We start from the raw sequence: 22,229 nt of genomic DNA, 5'->3' as shown, positions 1-22,229 counted from the left end.
ATCCAACTGAGCACTGCCACTGCCACTAAGCTATATCCATGTGCATATCTATAAATGTTTCTGTCTGTTGTACGCTCATCTGCAACCTCCCACTACAACAGAGAGAAATCCGGCTCCCATGGTCTACTGACTTAATCGCTTAATGCCAATGTGCATGTATAGTGTGATTTCAGAATTGTTAATCTGCACCCTTGCAGGGACCAACTTTACCGACTAGAGCACGGTGTTATGCATGGTTCTCTTTGCCTTTTGTTTCACAGACTCCGCTCCTTTCCATAATTACTTAGGTCAGCATCTTTTCTCCCATCCCAAGCTCTTTTTCTGGCCTGAGTCTCCCCTTCTCCCGCCACTAAGCCTGGCCTTTGGGGCTCAGGCAGTGGTGTCCTCTGTGGGGATCAGATCACGCCTCAGTGAGTCTCAGTGTCCCCTCTGCCATCACTGGACTGAGTGAGCCACACACACCCCCCAAAACAGCCCAGCTGAATCCTCCTGACACACCTGCCAAGCTCTGCAGCCTCAGGGGTGGACCCAGCCCCAGGCCTAGCTCCGGTCAGTCTTGGCTCCTGCCTGGGGACCCCTGTGCAGACCCCCAGGACCGTGCAGCAGGAGCCGGCCACTCTGGGCGCTGGCCAAGCTGTCCAGCCATGCTGCTGGTCCGCCTGGTAACAGGGGCCTTCTCAGATTACTCGGAGGATCACTTTGCCTTAGAAACTCCAGCTGTCACCTCCAATGCATTAGTAACCAATGCCACGGCCCTGAGCAGCAGAGGGCTGGCAGTAAGCAAGCGTCCCCAGGTGTCCCGCCAGCACCGTGCTCTGATCCCTAAGTCATTGCCGTCACCAGGGAGGAAGGTGAGCAAACCCGGAGGGAGGCGCGGTACCCAAGATTCTGGGACTGGTAGCCTGGGATGCCTCCCCTGGTGAGCCCTGTCGGGAGCCTGGATTTCTTGTTTCCAGATGAAGGGGAAAGAGGGGAGCTCTGCATGGGTGGGAGAGGGCTTAGGTCAACTTGCAGGGCTGAGGATGCACTGGAGGGCTGGACACACCTCAAAAGCCCTGAGGGGTTCGAGTGCCAGCAGCCTCTTCGGCTCTGTGGCTCCCCAGGCTGGGTGTAGACAGGTTGGGAGCAAGCTGCTCTGGCCTCTGAGCAGCAGCCCCGCCGCAGGTCACTGGTCAGAGCTGGTGTGCACGTGGAAGGGGAGCAGCGCCTGGCTCCATCCAGTCTCCAGCCAGCCCGGCTTTGACCGTGCACGAGCTGGCTGCTGGACTCATGGGGCAAGAACTGATCTCAGGCCCCTCCAAGACCAAGGGATGCCCCCTCCCAACCTGGGCCCAGTGAACCCAGAGGTCCCTCGCTACCCCCGTGTGACAAGGTAAGCGTCCCTGAGGCTCCATGGCAGCACCACTGCCTGGCAGAGGAGGACCAGGGCCCCCGAGTGGGCTCGGGAGTGAGCCTGCCAGCCTCGGCGTGTGGCAGCCCCACCCGACCCAGTGTGAGGAGTTCTCACACCGAGCCCTCTGGTGGCAGGTGATAGATCCCACTGGATGTCACTGGAGGCCTTTCCTCCCCAGTCCATGATACTCTTGGGGGCCTCCTCCCTGCCCCCAACTCCAAGAGTGTCTTGGGAGAGGCCAGCTCCTGGGAGACGGAGCCAACAAGAGCACAACACCCATAGGGTAGGTGGGAGGGCTGTCTAAACATCTTCAGAAGGCTGAGGGGGACCAAAACCAGGGCCTTCAAAAGCCAGCCCCCAGGGGTTCTTCTAAGCCAGGGTTAGAATTCCTTAGAACTACGGACTCTTCCCCAGAAACCTAAGCCTTTACATCATATCTTACCTACAGTTTCAGAGGCCATCCATGGATGCCTGTAAGAAATCCCTGCTCTCATCAGACATATGGAAAAACACACAGAGACTGTTCCATCCAGGACAGTCACCCTTGCCACCCCGATGCGTTTGTGTCTCCAGCCCACGCCACCATCTGCTTTCGGAGAACAGAGCCACCTCCCCTCCCCTGAGCCTGTCCTAGAGCCAGGAGCCCAGAGGACGACCCCCGCCCGCACCCCCGCTCCACCCCCGCGCCAGAGCAGCCATCTCATGGCTCCTCAAGAAGGTCAATTCAAAGGGCAAATAACCCCCGTAGTCAGCAGGAGTTTGTGAACTACCAAGGGCAAGTCCTTTTGTCACATCGAAACTGGTGAATTTCAGGCACAGTCGGGTCCAGGAGGTCAGGGGATATCCTAAGAACTGATGGTTCACACAGAGGCAGAGGAAGAACAGCGGCTCAGACTGGCACATGCGTTGAGTCTGAGCGGCATGCAGCCCCGCAGGCTAGGCCGCAAGGAATCCCCTGTGACCTCTCTCTCCTTCCTCCAGCTGCACGGCCGCCACTGCCATGCCGGCCACCAACCAGGGATGGCCGGAGGACTTCGGCTTCCGGCTGGGGGGCTCGGGTCCCTGCTTTGTCCTGGATGTGGTGGAAGGGAGCAGCGCACACGCCGGGGGTCTGCGGCCCGGGGACCAGATCCTGGAGGTGGAGGGGCTGGCCGTGGCCGGCCTGAGCCGCGAGCGCCTAGTGCGCCTGGCCCGGCGCTGCCCGCGCGTGCCACCCAGCCTGGGCGTGCTCCCCGGCCCCATCGGCCGCCCCGGCGCGGGATCCGGCTGCGAGCCGCTGACCACAGCTTTACGCATCCCGCGCTCAAGCCGCGGCCTCTATCTGGGCCGCGAGTTGCTACGCCTGGCCGGCCGCAAGCGCCCAGACGCCGTGCACCGAGAGCGTAGGCGCAAAGCCCAGGAGTTCAGCCGCAAGGTAGGGCGCGCAGGGCGGGGCAGGGCCCTAAGGGACAGGCGGTCTGGGGTGGGGCTCTAGGGGCGCTGTTCTGAGGGGCTGGGCACTGTGGGCCCAGAGCGTCAGGAGCCGGACAGGCCCTCCTCAGGCCAGGAGTGGGAGCCTGGAGCTAAGGAAGCTTCTAACGAAAGATTTATCAGAAATATAGTGATGCTCAAGCTTCCAGTCCTGTCCTTAATTTTCGTGATTTTTGTTTGCTTGATTTGTGGGAGTTGCTTTTCTTTTTCTTTTTTTAATTGAGGTAATACAGATATACAGTAAAGCACATTCATTAAGTGTACAGTTTAAGGAACTTTACATAGGCATACACCCTTGTAACCACCAGCCTGATCAAAATGTAGATGAGTAGAATACAGACAATAATATTGGTAGAAAGCAGAACATAGAATGATTCCTTCAACCCAGAGGTTCTCTCCATCTCAATATGAAGCTCCGAGATTTCAGGTATTAGAAGAGAGCAACTCTTAAGGACTCTGGGGGCAAGCGGGGCAGGAAGCGAATCCCTGCATTTTCAATGGATATTCATTGGCCAGAACTAATCACACCACTGCTCCCAAAGGATGCTGGGGAATGTGGTCTTCTGTGTGTCCAGGAAGGCGGGAAGACCTAGAAACACTGGTGGTGGTTTAGTCACTAAGTCGTGCCCGACACTTGCGGCCCCATGGACCCGCCAGGCTCCTCTGTTCATGGGATTTTCCAGGCAAGAATACTGGAGCGGATTGCCATTTCCTTCTCCAGGGGATCGCCCGTCCCAACCGAGGAATCGAACCCAGGCCTCCTGCATTGCAGGCGGATTCTTTACCGACTGAGCTATAAGGAAGCCCCTAGAAACATTGGTGAGCCCTGGTGCCTTAATCAGAGAAGGCAATGGCAACCCACTCCGGTACTCTTGCCTGAAAAATCCCGTGGACAGAGAAGCCTGGTGGGCTGCAGTCCATGGGGTCGAGAAGAGTCGGACACGACTGAGCGCCTTCACTTTCACTTTTCACTTTCATGCATTGGAGAAGGAAATGGCAACCCACGCCAGTGTTCTTGCCTGGAGAATCCCAGGGAAGGGGGAGCCTGCTGGGCTGCCGTCTATGGGGTCACACAGAGTCGGACACGACTGAAGCGACTTAGCAGCAGCAGCGGTGTTTCAATCTGTTCCAGCTGCCATAACCGAACTACCACGGACTGGGTGGTTTATAAGCAACAGGAATTTCCCTCTCACAGCTCTGGAGGCATGAGATTTGAGAACAGGTTGCCAACATGCTTGAGTGAGGGCCTGCTGCTTGGGATTGCAAACTTCTGGTTTTGTCCTCACATGGTGAAAAGGGCAAGGGATCTCTTTGGGGCTCTTTTATTTATTTATTTATTTTTTTTTTCAAAAAAAGTTTTTTTTATGTGGACCTTTTTTTTTTTAAGTCTTTATTGAATTCACAGTATTGTTTCTGTTTTCTGTTTTGGTTTTCTTTGGCCAAGAGGCATGTGGACTGTCTTACCTCCCCAACTAGGGATCAAGTCTGCACCCCCTGCACTGGAAGGTGAGGTCTTAACCACCAGACTGCAGCAAATCCCTGAGGCTCTTTTATAAGGGCACTAATTTCATTCATGAGACCTCCACCCTCATGACCTAGTCACCTCCCAACAGCCCAACCTCCTAATACCATCATCACCTGGGCCATTAGATTTTCAACACACAAATTTTGGAGGGGGGGGGCGGACACAAACATTCAGACCATAGCAACTGGTAAAGTCTGCTGTGATCCCAGATGACTCACTGTAGACCCAAAAGTCTGCCCCGGATTCCATCCAATCCCTGGGGAGTCAGAAGAGAGGTGATCAGAGCCCCCAGATGGGCAGAGTGGACTTGGTGAGGAAACAAAGTCAGGTTGTGGCCTAGGGAGGAATCTGACCAGCTGCCCAGGTCAGCTTCAGTGCATTTTCTGACAAGGGGGAACAGGGAGTGGTGGATTCTGGTTAGAGCTCGCCAAGCAGCTCCACAAATCCCCAGAAAAGACCACCTCCGGAAGATCAAGGGCAGCTGTGGAGCCCCCCCACCGGCTTCCGACAATCAGCTCTCGGGTTCTCGCCAACACTCTCCCTGCCCCAGTTTTTCCTCCTCGCAGAGCCTGATATTTAATAGAAAATCCATTAGTGTCCCGTGATGGTGCCTCATGCTTCGATGTAGGTTGAGAGCGTCTGGGTAATAGCTGACACCAAAACCGCGCTGTGGCGGGGCCCCAGGAGGGAGGAGCTATTTTTTCCTCTTTCTTACATAAAACATCTTTCCAGAGAGCCATGTTCTCCTTTGAATCGAGGCTGCAGCTGGCTTTGGCTTCAAAGCCACTGACCTCCCTGGGCCTGGTGGGTCCTGGAGGAGGGGGTGACTGGTGCTGCAGCCTGCCCCGCGTGCCTTGAGAACGGCCGGCCGCCTACAGCTCTTTGGTTCAGCTCTGTAAACACTCCCTGAGCGCACCCAGCCCTGTGCTCGGCCTGGACAGGAGTAACGTGTCATGTCTGCGTCTCGGGCCGAGGTCTCATCTGGTGAAGGAGATCCGGGGTGCAGTTGCTAGGACTCAGCCGTGCACAGAACGTGGCCTTGGCCTGGGTGCCCTCGAAGCCGCCTGCTAGTACCTGCTCACCCTCTGTGATGTCACCCTCTCTGGGAAGCCTTTCCTCACCCACCCGTGCTGCCATTTAGGAAGCAGTTGTATATACAATTCTGACGTTCAGGGGCAAACCACGAGCTGGAGATCATGCGCGATCAAGGGCCGTCTGGGGTCCTCGGCCAGATCAGCGGCATCAGGGAGCGCTTGTGGCAAGGGCTGGGGGGGATTGCAGCGGGTCAGCACAGTTGTATGAAAATAGCCAGGGTCGACACTCTGGACAGAAAGAAAAGGATGATAGGGTTGTGGAGTAAAGGGAGGAGTTTACTGATTTATTTATAGGTGGGGAGAGAAGTGAACAATTGGTATGAGCAAAAGGGAAGGAGGCAGTAGAGTCACTGAAGTCCATGCATTTTGCTGTTGTTGCTTACGGCCCTCTGACCGGCAAGGAGTGGGGACACAGCTGTGCACAGGACCAAGAGGGGAGCCTGCCATCACGCATTGTGGGAAACAAGCACGTGGACAAAGTGATGTTGTTGTTGTTCAGTCGCTCAGTCGTGTCTGACTCTTTGTGACCCCATGGACTGCAGCACGCCAGGCTTCCATGTCCTTTACTATCTCCCAGAGTTTGCTCAAACTCACGTCCATTGAGTCTATGGACAATTCAATAAACTAGCTATTTCAGATGATGATCACTGAAGGGAAGAAATAAACAGGGAGATGAGAGAGTCTTGGGGGCCACTTGATCAAAGTGGTCAGGAAACGCTCCTTGAGGAGGGAACTTTCAAGCTGAGAGCTGAGTGACAAGTAGGTGGCAGGAAGAGAGAGTGGGGACTCTGGTGACTCGGTGGCCTTGTGGGTTGGCCTTGCCCAGGAAGGGGGCCGGTTCTTCATCGTCTGAGAGTGGGGGGTGGAGGGGAAAGATGAGGGGCTTGTTGATACGTTTGGAGGTGAGTGGAAGGGATAATGAACAGCCCCGGCTCTGGCTGAAGTTGGGACCCACATGGGCCTAAGAGAGAAGCATGGCCACCTCCCGGGCTCGCCCAGTCACCCAGCCTCCCACCCCTGCTTCAGGGTCGGCTCAGGATGTCAGCACCCAGAGGCACCCCCAGACCCTCGACTAACAAGGCAGGGAATCTGCTGGAGTGTGGACAGACAGTGGTTAACTGCTCCATTTTAAAAGTAACAGTGCCAGACAGAAAAGCCCACATACTATAAGATTCCAGCCATGAGACATATTCAGTATAAGCAAATCCAAAGAAGCTGAAAAATAGATTAGTGGTTTCCCCAGGGCTGGGGAAGTGGGGAATGAGGAGTGACTGCTGAATGGGTGCAGGGTTTCCATTTGGGAGGATGAGAACGTCCTGGAACTGGAGAGTGGTGATGGTTATACCACATGGTGAATGTACTTAATGCCACTGACCTGTACATATTAAAATGGTTGCAGTGGTAAATTTTATCTTCAGTTCAGTTCAGTCGCTCAGTGGTGTCCGACTGTTTGCGACCCCATGGACTGCAGCACACCAGGCTTCCCTGTCCGTCACCAACTCCTGGAGTTTACTCAAACTCATGTCCATCGAGTCAGTGATGCAATCCGATCATCTCATCCTCTGTCATCCCCTTGTCCTCCTGCCTTCAATCTTTCCCAGCATCAGGGTCTTTTCCAATGAGTTCTTCGCATCAGGTGGCCAAAGTATTGGAGCTTCAGTTTCAGCATCAGTCCTTCCAATCAATATTCAGGACTGATTTCCTTTAGGATGGACTGGTTGGATCTCCCTCCAGTCCAAAGGACTCTCAAGAGTCTTCTCCAACACCACAGTTCAAAAGCATCAATTCTTGGACACTCAGCTTTCTTTATGGTCCAACTCTTACATCCATACATGACCGCTGGAAAAACCATAGCCTTGACTAGACAGACCTTTGCTGGCACGTAAAGTTTATGTTATGTGCATTTTTACAACGGTTAAAAAATAAAGAAGTAAAGGGAACAATGATAACATGCATGCCTTTTCCTGACTGTATAAGTCATATAAGCTCACTGCCTAAAAAATAAAATGGGAACCTAGGGACTTCCCTGGTGGTCCAGGGGTTAAGACTCTAAGCTTCCATGCAGGGGGCACAGGTTCGATCACTGGTCAGGGAACTAAGATCTCATATGCCAAGTGGACAAATTTAAAAAAAAAAAAAAAAGGAAAGCATTGACATAAAAATAATCAAAATCACTATGAACTTTACTGCATATTCCCTCTGCAGACCTGTGCATAATTATCTCTGATAAAAATGTAACACTGTGTGTTCTATTTGAAACCTTGCCTGTCTCTCACAAACATTTTCCATTATTTTATAACAGCTTTATCAAGATATATTCACATACCATACAAATTATTCATTTAAAGTGTGTTCAGTGGTTTTTAGTATATTCACAGAGCTGTGCAACCATTACCACAATTTTAGAACATTTTCATCATACCTAGAAGGGCTTCCAGGTGGTGCTAGTGGTAAAGAATCCACCTGCCAATGAAGGAGACACAGGTGAGGGTTTGATCCCTGCGTTGGAAAGATACCTTCGGGTGGGAAATGGCACCCACTCCAGTATTCTCGTCTGGAAAATTCCACAGGCAGAAGAGCCTGGCAGGCTACAGTCCATGGGGCTGCAAAGAGTCAGACACGACTGAGCATAATCATAATTACCCAGAAAGAAGGCCTGCACTCGTTAGCCATTACTCCTCATACCACGGTCTTTAAATAAAGACCTACAGCATCATTCTCTCCGACCAAATGGTACCACATTTCGTCAAACCTTAGACACTGTCCATTACTAGCCACCCAACCCATGACACGTGCTTCCTTATCTTCTTGTCACTTAATTTGTAGTTGGTGATAGAGGGCTTTTAGACTTATTTGGACATATTTAGTACAGGCAATGTATATAACTCTGTGGAAGTAATAATATAAGACCTATGACCAAATTCATACACGCACAGGAATGACAGCTAGCCACAGGGCACAAAGTGATCTCAGAGATGCTAAAATTTAAAACACAGGGACTTCCCCCAGTGGTCCAGTGGCTAAGACTCCACCTTTCAGCGCAGAGGGTATGAGTTTGATCCCTAGTCAGGGAATTAAAATCCCACATGCCCCACAGTTTGGAAAAAAAAAAAAAAAAGTGCTCACCCTGGAATCAATGGTACCCAATATTGCAGAGTATGGAGTGAACTTGGCTGCGAAACAACAGAAGTTGACTCTACTCACGTTGGCAGAAAAGAAATTTGGGGGAGGAACAGTTCATAGAGTCAGCACTGGAGACCTCCTCTTGTTCAGTTGCTAAGTGATGTCCAGTTCTTGGTGACTCCATGAGCTGCAGCACACCATAACTCCCTGTCCTTCCCTATCTCCTGGAGTTAGCTCAGACTCTTGTCCATCAAGTTGGTGATGCTATCCAACCATCTCATTCTCTGTCACCCGCTTCTCCTCGGCTTAGAACCAAGAAAGAATGTGCAACCTAGAGCACAACTGTCCTAATCAGCCTTCAGGATGAGTCCGCTCAGGGCGCACTACAGGGCTCTGTCACAGCCCTGCGTGCGCTCCATGTCTCCACATCTCCGCCTCATTCCTTCAAGAACCAAAGCCCTGGGCAACAGCCTCCAATTGCCCGAGGCTGCACCATTAGGACCAGGGTCTCGACTGCCACCTGATATGGGACTTCCTTCCATCTTGGCTGCATAGCCAAAGAAAGACAACTATCCCCCAAGTGGATGTGCTACAACTGTTTAGCCATAATGTCAGATATTTATACTACTTCCAACGTCTCAGTATCTCTTCACTCATACGTCATCGTGCGATTGTCAGGACTCGTTGAGGATACGTTCCCAGGTGCAGGATCGTGGGGTAAAATGACAGGTGCATTTTTAGGCTTTGGACACTGTCACTGAGCTGCCCATGTCCAGTGGTCATACAGAATCCTCTGAGCAGATGTGCTGTGTCCCACATCAGCTGCTTTGTACACAAAGGTGAAGAAAACAGATCCGGAGAGAGCATTAAGGGAGTCAGAATGCGGAGCGAGGCGTGTTCCGGGGCTATCTCGTGGAGCCAGAGCATTCTCTGTGTGATCTCTCGGCTCGCAGCATGGTGGAAGGGAGTAGAGTATTACAATAATAGTAACTAGCAATTACCGAGCGCCTGGCACGTGTTTAAGCTCACAGATCGATTCCTTTGATCCTCACAATAGTCAGTAGATGGGCCATCTCTGGGTTTGAGTCCTGACCCTACAGCCTTGGCCAGGTCACCTTACCTCTAGCGGCCTCAGTTCCCTTCGATAGAAATGAAGACGCTGGCCCAGCCCACCTCGTGGGGGCTGCTGTGGGGTCTGACGGGGTCTGGGTGAGGAGCGCACAGCGGGGCCCAGGCAGCACTGCCACGCCCGCTGTCCTGAGTGAGGGAGGGAGAGGGGGTACTGATTCCCCAGCATTCTACCCTGGGGCCCTCGGGCCACTCATCAGACCCCTCCCTGCAGGTGGATGAGACCTTGGGGGACCAGCCAACCGCCAAGGAGCAGGTGTTTGCTGCTCTGAAGCAGTTTGCGGCGGAGCAACGGGTGGACGAGCTGGTGTGGGCGCTCACCCTGGCGCTGCCCGCCGAGGCCCGCGGGCCCCTCCTGGAGAACCTCAGGTACTCATTCAGAGTTGGGATGGGTGGGCAGGGGTGTCTGTTCTCCTGCCTCCACCCCAGGTGCTGCTGCTGCTGTGTGGTCAGCCCCTGAGCTGGACCCCAAACACCCCATTGCCCCAAAACTAGGGTTTTGTGTCAGTGACCCCAAAGGCTGACCCTGGAAAGGACAGCTATTGGTGCTGCCGCTGCCAGGGTGTCACTTTGAGTGAGAAAGAAGGGCTGCCAACTGCTGGACTGGGACGGGCTGCAGAGAAGATCCACCTCCCGCTGCCCTGCTCTGTCCCAAACCCAGACCACAGAAGCCTCCAACGTTATCACCAAGATGCCCATAGCTCTTCACTGAGAGGGAATAATGGCACAGTTCGAGGGCCAGAAACTGCTGCGTCACAGTTCGCCGCAGGAATGGGACTGTGCTGGGCCCATCCTGATCCCTGGTACCCACCCCCGCCCCCGAATCCTGGTGACAATGTGTTCGCTCTGCCCTTTGATGATGCCAGCCGGGAGCCAAGAACCTCACTAGGGCCCCAGAGAAACACTTTCTCACTGAATCCCACCAGTACTATCATTGTCCCCGTTCCAGAGGGAGACTGTGGCTCAGAGAGGTTAAGGGACTGCCCCAAAGTCACACAGCACATGAGTAGCATTCACAAGAACATGAACCAATTGACTGAACACTTTCTGCTCAGCTTTGGACTCTAAATTCATTCTTCAGGGGGAAAAAAAATCTCCTGGTAGGTCCTGTGACTCTCCCCAGCCCCCTGACCTCCACCCCCATCCTGCCCCGCACTGCACTGCTTTGATCAGACCTCCCTGGGCCTGAGTGGAGCGTTCCCCGCCCGGATCCTGCGGGGCTGGCTCTGCACCCCCTGCCTCCAGGGCAGGCGCCGGCTCCCCCAGCCCGCCCCTCCCGCTCCTGGGCTCAGCCCGTCCCCTCCCCTCGCTGCCATTCACCCCGCAGCCTGCCCCTCCCTGTGGGCCTGGCCAATGTCAGGGACCGGGCTGGCCACCCCTACTCCCCAAGCCGGTCGCCGCGCCTCTGCTCTGCAGCGGAGCACAGAAGGCCACCGAAAGAGGCCACCATGAGCTGCCTGGGGTGAGTTAGGGGTCTGCCCCTTGCCGGGAAAATCCGGAGAGGAAAAAAAAAAAAGTTACATCTAGAAACAAATTTTCAGAGATGATGCGCTGGAACCGAAGGGCTCCCTGGGGCCGGCAGCCCCGCCCCTCCGCACCAGGGCTGGGCCAGGGGCCGGGCGGCCAGGCTGTCCCCGGGGAAGTTGGTACGCGTGTCTGACGGCTCTTAGCAGCCGGAGGCCCTCGCGGTCCGCCTCATCGGTCCTCCCTTCGGCGCTGCCCGGGCTTCCGTCTTCGCCGCCTCCGCCGGGCCAGCCAGTCTGACTCCTGGGACAGCCCCCGTGCCTGCCTTTCCCGTCCACCGCTCGTCCAGAGCTGCTGGCAGCGGGTCAGGAAGAGCGGGTGGGCAGAGGGGGCGCCCCCTTGGGCGTGCTCGATTGAGAGCCTGGGAAGCGGGAACGCTGGACCCCTGGGGATGCCCGGTCCCCGCAGCGTCCCCCGGGCGCCGCTGGGGAAGATGAAACAGCAGCCTCTGTTGTCAGCGCGTGTCAAGTGCGACAGGAAAATTGGGGAGGCTGCCGGAGGAGGGGGCGGCGCCCAGCTGGGCTCTGCAGAGAGAGGGGTCCCTTGGCAGCCGTGGCTTCCGCCCCCATCCCCCCACTCCCCACCCCCACCACCGGGCTCCAGGGGCTGATGGACTAAGTTCTAGGGGTCAAGTGGTGATCCTCATGCAGCCCCTTCCTGAGAGAGCTCCGAGAAGGCACGGAGGAATGGCATAGAGTCGGTTTTCTGTGATTCTGAGAGCTGAGCACCAGCTGAAGGGCAGCACAGGGCAGTCAGGGCAGGGTGGCCAGAGGAGGCGGCAGTTCCAGGGCTGCACAGCGACCAGTGGGGTGCAGCCATGTGTCCTGTGGAGGAGGGAAGATAGCTCATCAGGGCCAGGCATCCAGCTACAGAGGGGAACCCCAGAATGCCAAGGTGAGAGTGCCGCCTTGTGGAGCCCAACCTCAAGTACCAACCGTGCCTAGCTGTGAGTCACCCTGCTTCGGTAGGGCTCTGACCCTGCGACCGAGGACAGTGAAGTGCGACAACCTGGCCACCTGGGGTAGATGAAGACACACGTGTGCAGGTGCGTGTGCACGCTTGACCAAGGCTGGAACCACTTACACCACCACGCAGCTTCTGAGGGTGGTCCAGGGGCCAAAGCAGAGGACTTGCGGAGAAAGAAGAAGCAGTGAGACCGTGAAGCTGGGTCAGCCAGAGCAGTAGCCACTAGCCACATGTCACTCTCTAAAATGAAACTTAATATAAAATGCAATTTAAAATTCAGCTTCACAGTCTCACCAGCCACACGGCAAGTATGGAGTGGCCCCATCTGGCTGGTGGCCGCCCTACAGGACAGCGCATATGGGGAGCATGTCCATCCGCAACTTGCATCAGTCTTGGCCAACGTGGCCTCTTCATCTTAGTGTGGCACCGAGGGTGAGATTTGGGTCAGTGGCAGCAGTGTAAGTAGAGGGTCTTATCTTTCTTTACGACGGCAGTTACTCCTGTGGCTCAGAGCCTGATTTGGGTCTGTCCCCAAAGGGATCCCAGTTTGATGAAGTGATAAAAATGACTTTCTAATTAGGACAGGCCAAGGAGTTCGGAAAGTGTGACGCGGTTGAGAGGGAACAGGCAAGCAAAGTGGGCTCCGTACCCTGCTAGTGTTTCAGGAAACAAGCAAAGAAGGGAAGGATCGGGTAGAGGGGAGGGGAGGGTGAGGGAAGCCACTGAGGTGGTTGGGGAAGCTGGGTTTTGAGTCCTGGCAGACCTCGCTTGAACCCCCAGTCCACTCACGGACAGTGTGACCTTGAGCAGATTCACTAACCTCAACAGTTTATCCATAAAACAGGGTTGATCATTCCCATGCGCTCCCAGCGGGGTTCTTGGTGGGAAAGCATGCAAACAGACACTGCCAACTGCAGGCAGCAAAGAGATGCATTGAGAAACTGGGCTTTAGCGTTCCAGCACCTCCTTCGCCCTCTTCTGCTTTAATGACAAGTGTCAGAGACAACATCACACAAGGTTATCTGGAAAATTCGGTGACAGCGTGTCAGAAGCAGTGCCAGGCATCTAGCACATGCTCGATTAAACTGGTTTACGCTGGGGGAGGTCTCTTTCTCCCTAGAGAGGTCTCTCAGCCCCAGCACTAGCAACATGATTCTCTGTTGTTGGGAGCGCTCCTGTACTTAGCTTACAGCATTTCTGGCCTCTTCCCACCAGATGCCATAGCACACCCTCCTCCCGCTTGTCATTTTGTGACAACCAAAACTGTCCCCAGATAGTGCCGAATGTCATCTGAGGGGTAAAGTCACCCCCAACTGAGAAGCCCTGCCCGAGTATGATCTGCCCTTTGGTAGTACCTTCTTGCTAGGGCAGATGCTTCAGCAAAGGCCAGCCCGGCCCACCTCGTGCTGCTTTGGGTCAGAGGCGCCAGCTTTGAGGTGGCCCCACAGCAGTGTGTGCATGGCTGACTGTGTCCAGATTCAAGCAGGAGCATCTTCTCCGTGGTCACATCTCCAGTGCCCACAGACACGTGGAGTCGTCACGGTCCTTGGGTGGGCCTGGTTCCGGGTGCTGGGCTGTCACAGCTGGCACACGACCACCAGGAAGGGCTCTGTCATGACGGGATGGTGAGCGTGCTTGGATGCAGGGAGCTGTGCTCACCGTGAGCAGGGCTGAGGCCAGGCCCCAGAGGACCCCAAGTGAAGACAAGCTCTAGCTCCCTGCTGCTCCAGGAGAGAAGTGCAGCTCCATGAGGTCACGCCAGGGTGGGGGCCTCACTGGGGCCAGGCAGGGGGGCTGAAATGTGCTGGGCAGCATGGCCTGGATGGAGCAGGGAGACTGACCCTCGGGTCTGCAGGGGCCTCCCACAGGAGTCCACAGGAGGACCCTGAAAGGTGCTCCCTGCAAGACTGAGACAGAGGCTGAGTCCCCGGGGGTTCCTGCCTCTGCCATTCCAGCCTGTCTGGGTGGTGGCCGCCTCCTGGTGGGAGAGAGCCTCGTGATGACCCCCCCACACACACATACCCCGTGGAGTGGTCCTTGAGAAGCCCCTCCCCAGGATGCCCTGGGTGGTTTTCACATCTATCTGTTGGTCCTTAGAACTCAGATTCTCGCCTTTTCAACCCGAAGCCAGGACTCATGACCATGCAGTGGGGTCCCTGGGGTCAGCTCCTGCTCAGATACCAGAGAGTGGCAGGCCCAGAAGGGACCTGATGCCCCTTTCTTCTTAGCTCCGTCTCCTCCCTTGCTGGTCCTCCCCTCTCCTCTCCAGTAGAACACATTCATCTCAGGGAGACCCCCTATTCCCCCCCCACCACCCTCACCTGCCCCCTCCTCACTTGCCCCCAGGTCTCATTAACTACTACTCCTTAGAAATTGGCCGCTTATCCCATCCTAACAGCCTTCACTGTGCCCCTCTCAGCATCACCCCACCCCTGGTGTACCAAAACCTTCAGGGTCCCTCCACCTCCTCTTAAACCCTTAGACCCTCCCATGGCTCCTCTCTGTTGTCATGAGTGCAGGCTGAGCTTTGACAAGGGCATTCAAGGCCTCCCTCTCTAGCCTCTTCTTCTTTGGAGCTTCCCCCTGGGTGAGTGGCGAAAGTCTCCCTGGCTGACACCGGCTGAGTCCTTGAGTCCCAGCATAAAGGCCACCGCCTCCAGAAAGCCTTCCCTGACTCTACATAAGGCAATCGGAGCTTCCTCTGAACTGTCGGGATCGGTCTCGCGGCCGGTGCGGGGGACTCTCCGGGGCGCTGCAGCCCGAGGGATCAGAGGCGAGGCGCCTGGGGAAGGGCTCGTGGACCCGGGCCAGAGGAGGCCGAGGAGCGGCTCGAACGGCCCCAGCTCGCGAGGAGCGGACGGGAGAGTTCCCGGAGGGGCGGGGCGGGGCGGGGCCACCCGAGAGGGGCGGGCGCGGGGCCGCGGGCCCAGCCTGCTCGGGAGGGGCTGAGCGCGCTCGCCGGGCAGAGGCGCGTGGAGTCGCCGCGCCCTCGCTCCGCTCCCGGCTCCGCACCCCCGGGCAATTGGCACCTGGCGCGCCGCCGTCGCCGACTCCAGATGGGGAAGGACCAGGGCTTCTCTCGGCACTTTCGGTAGTTTCCCCGAACCGCGCGTACCGAGCCCCCGGGAACCCCGCGCCCTGGTGCGACGGACCCGCCTCCGGCTGACTTGAAAAGGGGTGGGGCTCGGGCACCGAGGGGCTTCCCTGCTCTGGGTGCGTACCCAGCGAGCCAGCTTGACTGGGGGCAGGGGCTTGGGAGGGTGGACATAAACCCGAAGGTATTAAAGAGGGGGTTCCCCGCTGTGGGCACTGGCCTGCCGCCCTAGGGGTCGGGATGCGAGGTGGGGACCAAGGATGGAATTGAAAATTCCTCTTTCCTTCTTGTGACTGGACAGATCCAGGGAACTAGACAGAGAGCGAGGCAGAGACGGTGATGGAGAGAGAGGGCCTTGTGGGAGCCCCCAGTGGGAATCTGGAGTTGGATTTGGCCCTGGCCCCCTAAGAGAACAGACTAACTCTGAGTGCAGGGTCACCGGGTGGCCTCCCAAAGAGCCCCGTGGCCACAGAGAAGCCTGCCGGCACAGCAGGGACCTGGGAGACTGGGGACAGCTGTAGTCGGGCCGTCGGTTCAAAGGGGCGTCAGTCCATCAGCCACAGTGGTCCATGAGGCCCCACTGCACCTGGATCTGCCGGGGCTGTCAGTTCGGAGCAGACCCAGGGCTGGAGTGCATGGGCCAGACTGAGGCGCACGGAGGGCCCACACCAGCCAGGAAGGGCGTCTGGCACACCAGACAGGCTAGGCTCCCATCTCAGCCCTACGGACACGGAGGAGAGCAGAGGGCACCCAGCCTTCTCCCACAGGGGCAGTTGGTGACTCACCCTGGTTCCCACTGTGGGGGTGGGGGAGGCCCTTTCTAACTGCTGCTAGAGGGTTGGACCTAGGGGCTGTGGCTGTTGGGTTGATTCTAGAGCCTGAGGCTGGAGCCCAAAGGGTGAAGCAGACACTTTCGCACCTGTCACCTCTGCTTTGCTTGGGCAAGAGGTGGGCAGGGACCGTGCAGGCCAGCAGACGGAGACGTCTGGCTCTGCAGACCTTGAAGGACCATCCAGGGAATGCGGCTGAGGCGCTGGATTTTCGGGAATCACTGGGGTGGGCAAGGATGAGTGTATCGGGTGATGGCTCTTCTGGCAGAACCGAACAGGCCATCATTCTTGCCTCCCGCTTGCCTGGAACGTCCTGATCTGGACCAGAGCTCACGGGGCGAGACAGCGGGTGCACCCTCCTCCCCAAGGACGCACATCCCTTCCCTCACACCAGGCAGCCACCTGACCTAATTAAACCTACCCACGGAAATCAAGGGAGCTGAGTGGGGGCCACCGGGTGACCTCCGAGGGATTGTATGTCTGCTGGCTGCAAGGCCACTGCTCCCTGCCTCCCCCCATGCCCTTGGCGCTGGCTCCTGGTCCAGAGAACAGGGAAGGGAACCTTGGGACGCAGCCAGGGAGGCCTCACTAGCAACCAGAATTTCAAGGGCCCTCAGGGGAGGCTGGTGACAATGTGGGGGCCCAGAACCCGGGTTCCACCTCAGCTGTGGGCAGCCACACAACCCTGGAATGAGATGGACCCCCTCTGAGCCCGAGAATCCTCTGCCAGGGGCCAGGGAGTCCCAGGATGTTGACCGCTGCCATTCCTCAGAGGTGTGGGGGGGCCACTGCGGGACCACCCTCTTTCCTCCTTCACTGAGTCCTAACTCTGTGCTCAGCCCTGGCTGGTCACCGTGGCTCACACCCGAGCTACAGACCCAGTCTTCTAGAGCTTCCCACCTTGTAGAGGAGACCCAGGGGCACCACGGAAACGTCCCAGGCTGTGGACTCCAACAGGGGACTGTGCGAGCTTCCCCAAGGCCTCTCGTCACTTCCAGGTCAACCGCTCACAGAGCAGGAACCGCAGTGCCTTCAGCTTTGAAGCCCAGCGCTTGGCTGGCACTGATAGCAGGGACTTCCTAAAACATGTTGGACTAAACTGGAGGAAGGGTGTTGAAGGGCGAAGCCAGGTCATCTAGGAGAGCAGAGTGTGCTGGGCGGGGGCCACAGGCTGGGTCAAAGGGTAGGAGCGGGACTGGATGCTGTGGTCCCCGCCCCCGCTGAGGGGACTGGCAGGGGGCCCGCGGTGGGGCTGGAAGTCTCCTGAGGGTCTAGGCAAAGTCTGACCCCAGCGAGAATGGTGGCTTCGGTTTTCTCCAGCAGAGTTTTCTCCTGGAATCAGGCAGGAAGAAGGTGGCTGGGGAGGGGGGGGGGCGGGGGGCACCCCTGGCTGCGGCTTGGCCTGGCTGGTGTGAGGGCATGAGGGAGTCCGGGGAAGCCAGAGATGGGAAGACAAAGGCGAGAGGAGGAACAGGTTCACGGAAGGGCTTGGAGGGCGCTGAGTCCAGAGTAACGGGGACCTGGGGAAGGAGGCTTTCCCCAAGTGGAGCGAGCTGGGCGCCCCGGCCCTCGTGTGACCTGGGCCCACTAGGGCACAAGTCCAGGCCCCGAGGGGGACACTGATGCCCCGGGCCACTCCGGGGCGGAGGAGAGCGCCCAGCACGGCGCCCACGAAGTTTGCCGATTCTGTGGTCCTCGCCCGCAGGATCTTCATCCCCAAGAAGCACCGGGCGCGCTTCGACGAGGTGGTGTCTCAGGGTCTGCTGGGCAAGCTGTGCCGCGCGCGGCGGACGCAGGGCGCGCAGCGGCTGCGCCGGAGCCGCAGCGAGGAGCGGCCCGAGCGCCTCCTGGTGTCCACGCGCGCCAGCGCCGCCCCTCGCCGCCCCGACGAGCCGCCCCCGCGCAAGGCCGCCTCTCTGCTGGGCGGCCGCGCGGGCCCCGGGGGCGCGCGCAGGTACCCGGGACGGGCTGCGGACGCCTCTCGGTCGGTGGGCTCAGGAATGGAGACCCGGGCCGAGGGCGCGGGGGCGAAGCGGGGCCACCTGGGGGTTGGGGTCCAGGAGAGGTTAAGGGGAGCGGGACGCGGGACCTTGCCATCCCCTGCTCCCCACGGGCTCCTCTCCCCAGAGAAAGGCACACTCAGCGATCCCCACCCCACCTCTTCTTTCTCCCCAGGACAGTCCGAGTCTACAAGGGCAACAAGAGCTTCGGCTTCACGCTACGTGGCCATGGACCTGTCTGGATCGAGTCTGTCCTGCCTGGTGAGGGATGGGTGGGTTGTTCAGAATGGGGCAAAGGAGCCTGTGAGGTCGATGGTCAGCAGCCACTCCCCTCTTCAGGTCCCAACCTTGAGGAGCCTGTGTCCTCTAAGTCCCAGAGCAGCCGACCCAGATCACCCATCTTCCCCAGTCCTGGCTAACCCCCTCCAAGTGCAGGGTCACCTTAGAGCCAAGTTTTCCATTCAGACCTTTCCTGGGCCCCCAGGCAACCCTCCCTGTGCCCACTGCCCCCTGAGAACCGGGCACTTGCTGGGCAGGCCGCAGGGCTCCAGGGCCTCTTCCCAGTATCCAGACTCCAAGGACTCCCCTCTTCCACCCTGTGGAATGGAGACATCTGGAGGAATGCCTCCTTGCGGGGCCCCTCTGGTGAGGGGGTGAGGGGTCGGCAGGGGGAGGGAAGACTCATTTCTTGGGGGGAAGTGCGTTCCGTTGTGGACGCTCTCTGCGGGGAAAACGGCTCCAGCACTGCACTGAGCTCTCTCACCGTGTCACCACCCGCAGGGCTGGGTCACTGGGTCTGTCCTGCCCCCTCAGCCCCTCCCTGAGCACGACACCTCCAGTGACCCATCCCCGGGGGTGCAGCTGCTGATGCTGAGCTCCTTCTGCATCTCACCTCTCTGGTGCATGGATCTGTGAGAAAGGCTCCTCTGATCTCTGCCACCCACCCATCCTCTCGCCTGTAAAACAGGACGTCACGGGGCTCCCTGGGGTGGGTCCCTGCTCAGCTGACCCTCCCTCTCACCTTGCTTCCAGGGAGCCCGGCTGACAATGCCTCCCTCAAGTCAGGTGACCGGATCCTCTTCCTCAATGGACTGGACATGAGGTCAGAGGCTGTTGGGGACATGGAGCTTAGTGGCAAACAACCCCCAGGACTTCTGACTCTTGGGACATCCTGGCCACAGGCCTCTGACTAGTTGGTCCCCTGTTTGTCCCCCCTCCTATGGGAAGTCTTGAATCCACCCTCCTAGCCTCCAGGATGTCAAATCGTCCTTCCAACTGGGAGACACCCAGGCTCCATGCTTGGGGCGAAGAGTTGAATAGATCGTGTGTGTCTTTCCCTCGGGGGGTGGGGAACTTACCCAGAGAGGATGGGGGCATGACACCTCCTGTACCCACAAGTGTCCAGCTGGCCCTGGGCCTGGAGCTTCTCCTGCAGAGGAGGTTAATGCATGGGCGAGGCAGGGCCCTGGCTTCAGGCTGACATGTGGCCTCGCTGTGCGGCCTCCACCAGCAGGACAGGGGTGTCCGGCCGCTGGCTGTGCGCTCGGGTCACACTGGGCCGTCCCTCCGGGGCCACCTCTGCTTGGCAGGAACTGCTCCCACGACAAGGTGGTGTCCATGCTCCAGGGCAGCGGCGCCATGCCCACGCTGGTGGTGGAGGAGGGGCTCGTCCCATTCGCCAGCGGTGAGGCGCCCGTGGCCCTGGGCCGCTTTGGCCACTGGAGCCCCTACTTGGGTCACCAGGGGTGGGATTCCTGAGTCTACCGAGGCCTCTGCTCCCCCTTGCAGCTTCCCTCCCCAGGTTGGGGAGCCTCAGGGCTCCCCCTCCAGCCCCGTCCTCAGCCCAGCTTGGGAGGTCCCCTGGCCCCAGCCGAAGGGCAGACCTTGCCTGGCCTGGGGACACCGGCTCACTCGTGCCTCTCCTTCCTGTGACCCGCTCCCCGGAAGATTCCGACTCGATGGATTCCCCCAACCCGTCGTCGGCGCTCACCTCCCTGCAGTGGGTGGCAGAGATCCTTCCGTCCAGCATCCGAGTGCAGGGGAGGACCTTCAGCCAGCAGCTGGAGCACCTGCTCACACCCCCTGAGCGCTATGGGGTCTGCCGGGCCCTCGAGAGCTTCTTCCAGCACAGGTGGTCACCCCAGGGTGGCGGGGGCAGTGGGGATCTGCTGTGGGGTGGACCCCAAATCCTGCCAGGACTCACCACCACTCACCTGCCTGAGCTTCCCCTGAGAGCGGGGGGGGCCATTGAGCTGCCTTAAACAAACCCCAACTCTGACACCTCCTAGCCACGTGACCTGGCCAGCTCCAGCCCTCTCTGTAAATTGAAGCAGACAGTGAGTCCCTGCGGTGTGTTTGGCAGGACCCTCGAAACACCCACCCAGGGGCACTCACGACCAGCCCATCCCTGCTCAGGTCGGAGTAGCATCTTTCTTTTCCCATCTCAGTGGCAGCAGGAGCGTTTCTCACACGCCTCAGCCCAGAGGGTCATTGTCTTGGTCTTTGCAAAGCCAATTACTTCTTCATAACCTTTTTCGGTTTAAACAAAAATGTATATGTTTGTTGAAATGTAATTCACATACCATACAATTCACGCATTTGAGTGTACAACGCGCTGGTTCTTAGTATGTTCACAAATGTGTTGTAACCACCACCACATTCAGTTTTAGGACATTTTCATTACCTCCAAAGGAAGTCCCAACCGCTTCACAGTTGTTCCCACCCCCTCCCCCTCCCCCACGCCCCCTTCACCTTAAACCACCAGTAATCTACTTTCTTTGTCTGTAGGTTTCCCTGTTCTGGAGATTTCAAATGCTGGAACCATACGATATGTGGACTTCTTTATAATTATTTTTCCACTTTTTAAAATTTTCATTGATATATTTGTGACCATGCTGGGTCCTGGTTGCTGTGCATGGGCTTCCTCTGGTTGCAGAGAGCAGGGGCTACTCTCTAGCTGCCGTGCGTGGGCTTCTCCTGTTGCGGAGCATGGACTCCATCGTTGTGACTCTCGGGCTTAGTTGCTCCGAAGCATGTGGGATTCTTCCTGGACCACGGATCGAATCCATGTCCCCTCCACTGGCAGGCGGACTCTTAACCACTGGACCACCAGGGAAGTCCCAACGTGTGGACTTTTATGTCTGGCTTCTTTCATTTAGCATGTTTTCAGCATTCACTCGGGCTTCCCTGGCGGCTCAGTGGGAAAGAATCTGCCTACAATGCAGGAGACCCTGATCCCTGGGTTGGGAAGATCCCCTGGAGAAGGAAATGGCAACCCACTCCAGTATTCTCGCCTGGGAAATCCCATGGACAGAGGAGCCTGGCTATGGTCCATGGGGTCGAAAGAGTCAGACATGACTTAGCGACGAAACAATAGCATTCATCCAAGTTGTAACACCCACAGTTGACCCTCAATATCTGTGGGTTCTGCATCTCCAGATTTCACCAACCGTGGAACAAATATATGTGGAAAAATTACAGGAAGTTCCAAAAAGCAAAACTTAAAATTGGCCAAAATTCCCTGTATGTTTCAGATACTGATTCCTTGTTGATTTTAGACATTGTAAGTATCTTCTTCCATTTGTTATTCTCTTATTACTTCCATTATATCTAGTATTATCAGCTCCAGGTTTTCTTGATTTTGTATCATCACAGGCAACGCATATGTGGCCTTATGGCTTTGGCTTTTGAATTTTTATTCAAGAAGCCCTTCACTGCTCCTTGGTCAAAAGAAATCTCCTGCGTTATCTGCTGTTAGTTTTATAATCATACCTTGCACAGTTTGGTCTTTTATCCACCCAGGGTTCATCTTTATGTGTGGTGGTACATGAGGATCAGTTTTATTTTTTTCCACACAATGGGAACAGGGATCAGCAAAGTGTTTCTGGAAAGGGCCCGATAGCAAATATTTTAGGGTTTGCAGGCCATACCGTCTCCACTGAAAGCTGAAACCCTTCAGCTCTGCTGTTGTCCCTTGAAAATGGTCATAGACAATATATACCAGTACAGGTGGCCATGTTCCCGTAAATCTTGCTTTATAAAAACAGGTGGAGGGCCAAATTTTGGCCCTTGGGCCATCATTT

General features: G+C 56.9%; 1 protein-coding gene across 5 annotated transcripts in view; it reads left to right on the top strand.

Annotated features, from left to right (window-relative positions):
* The first annotated feature begins 758 nt into the window (after window positions 1–758).
* Window positions 759–22,229, top strand: part of GRID2IP (Grid2 interacting protein) — a 37,162-nt gene continuing 15,691 nt past the window's right edge. For 2 of the 5 annotated variants that reach the window (XM_070780230.1, XM_070780229.1), the window contains exons 1-8: window positions 759–851; window positions 2,375–2,807; window positions 9,948–10,102; window positions 17,853–18,101; window positions 18,323–18,408; window positions 19,180–19,249; window positions 19,737–19,831; window positions 20,095–20,278. In XM_070780230.1, coding sequence (XP_070636331.1) covers window positions 2,394–2,807; window positions 9,948–10,102; window positions 17,853–18,101; window positions 18,323–18,408; window positions 19,180–19,249; window positions 19,737–19,831; window positions 20,095–20,278 — 1,253 coding nt within the window. In that variant the 5' untranslated portion in view covers window positions 759–851; window positions 2,375–2,393. Of the gene's footprint in view, window positions 852–2,374; window positions 2,808–9,947; window positions 10,103–11,096; window positions 11,196–15,165; window positions 15,315–17,852; window positions 18,102–18,322; window positions 18,409–19,179; window positions 19,250–19,736; window positions 19,832–20,094; window positions 20,279–22,229 lie in introns of those variants that run through there. The other 3 variants (XM_070780233.1, XM_070780232.1, XM_070780231.1) reach the window with 2 other exon arrangements.

The sequence above is a fragment of the Bos indicus genome, chromosome 25 (assembly GCF_029378745.1).
Source record: "Bos indicus isolate NIAB-ARS_2022 breed Sahiwal x Tharparkar chromosome 25, NIAB-ARS_B.indTharparkar_mat_pri_1.0, whole genome shotgun sequence".
Taxonomy (NCBI): domain Eukaryota; kingdom Metazoa; phylum Chordata; class Mammalia; order Artiodactyla; family Bovidae; genus Bos; species Bos indicus.
The sequence above is the reverse complement of the archived record's forward strand: the minus strand, read 5'-3'. Positions and strand labels throughout refer to the sequence as shown.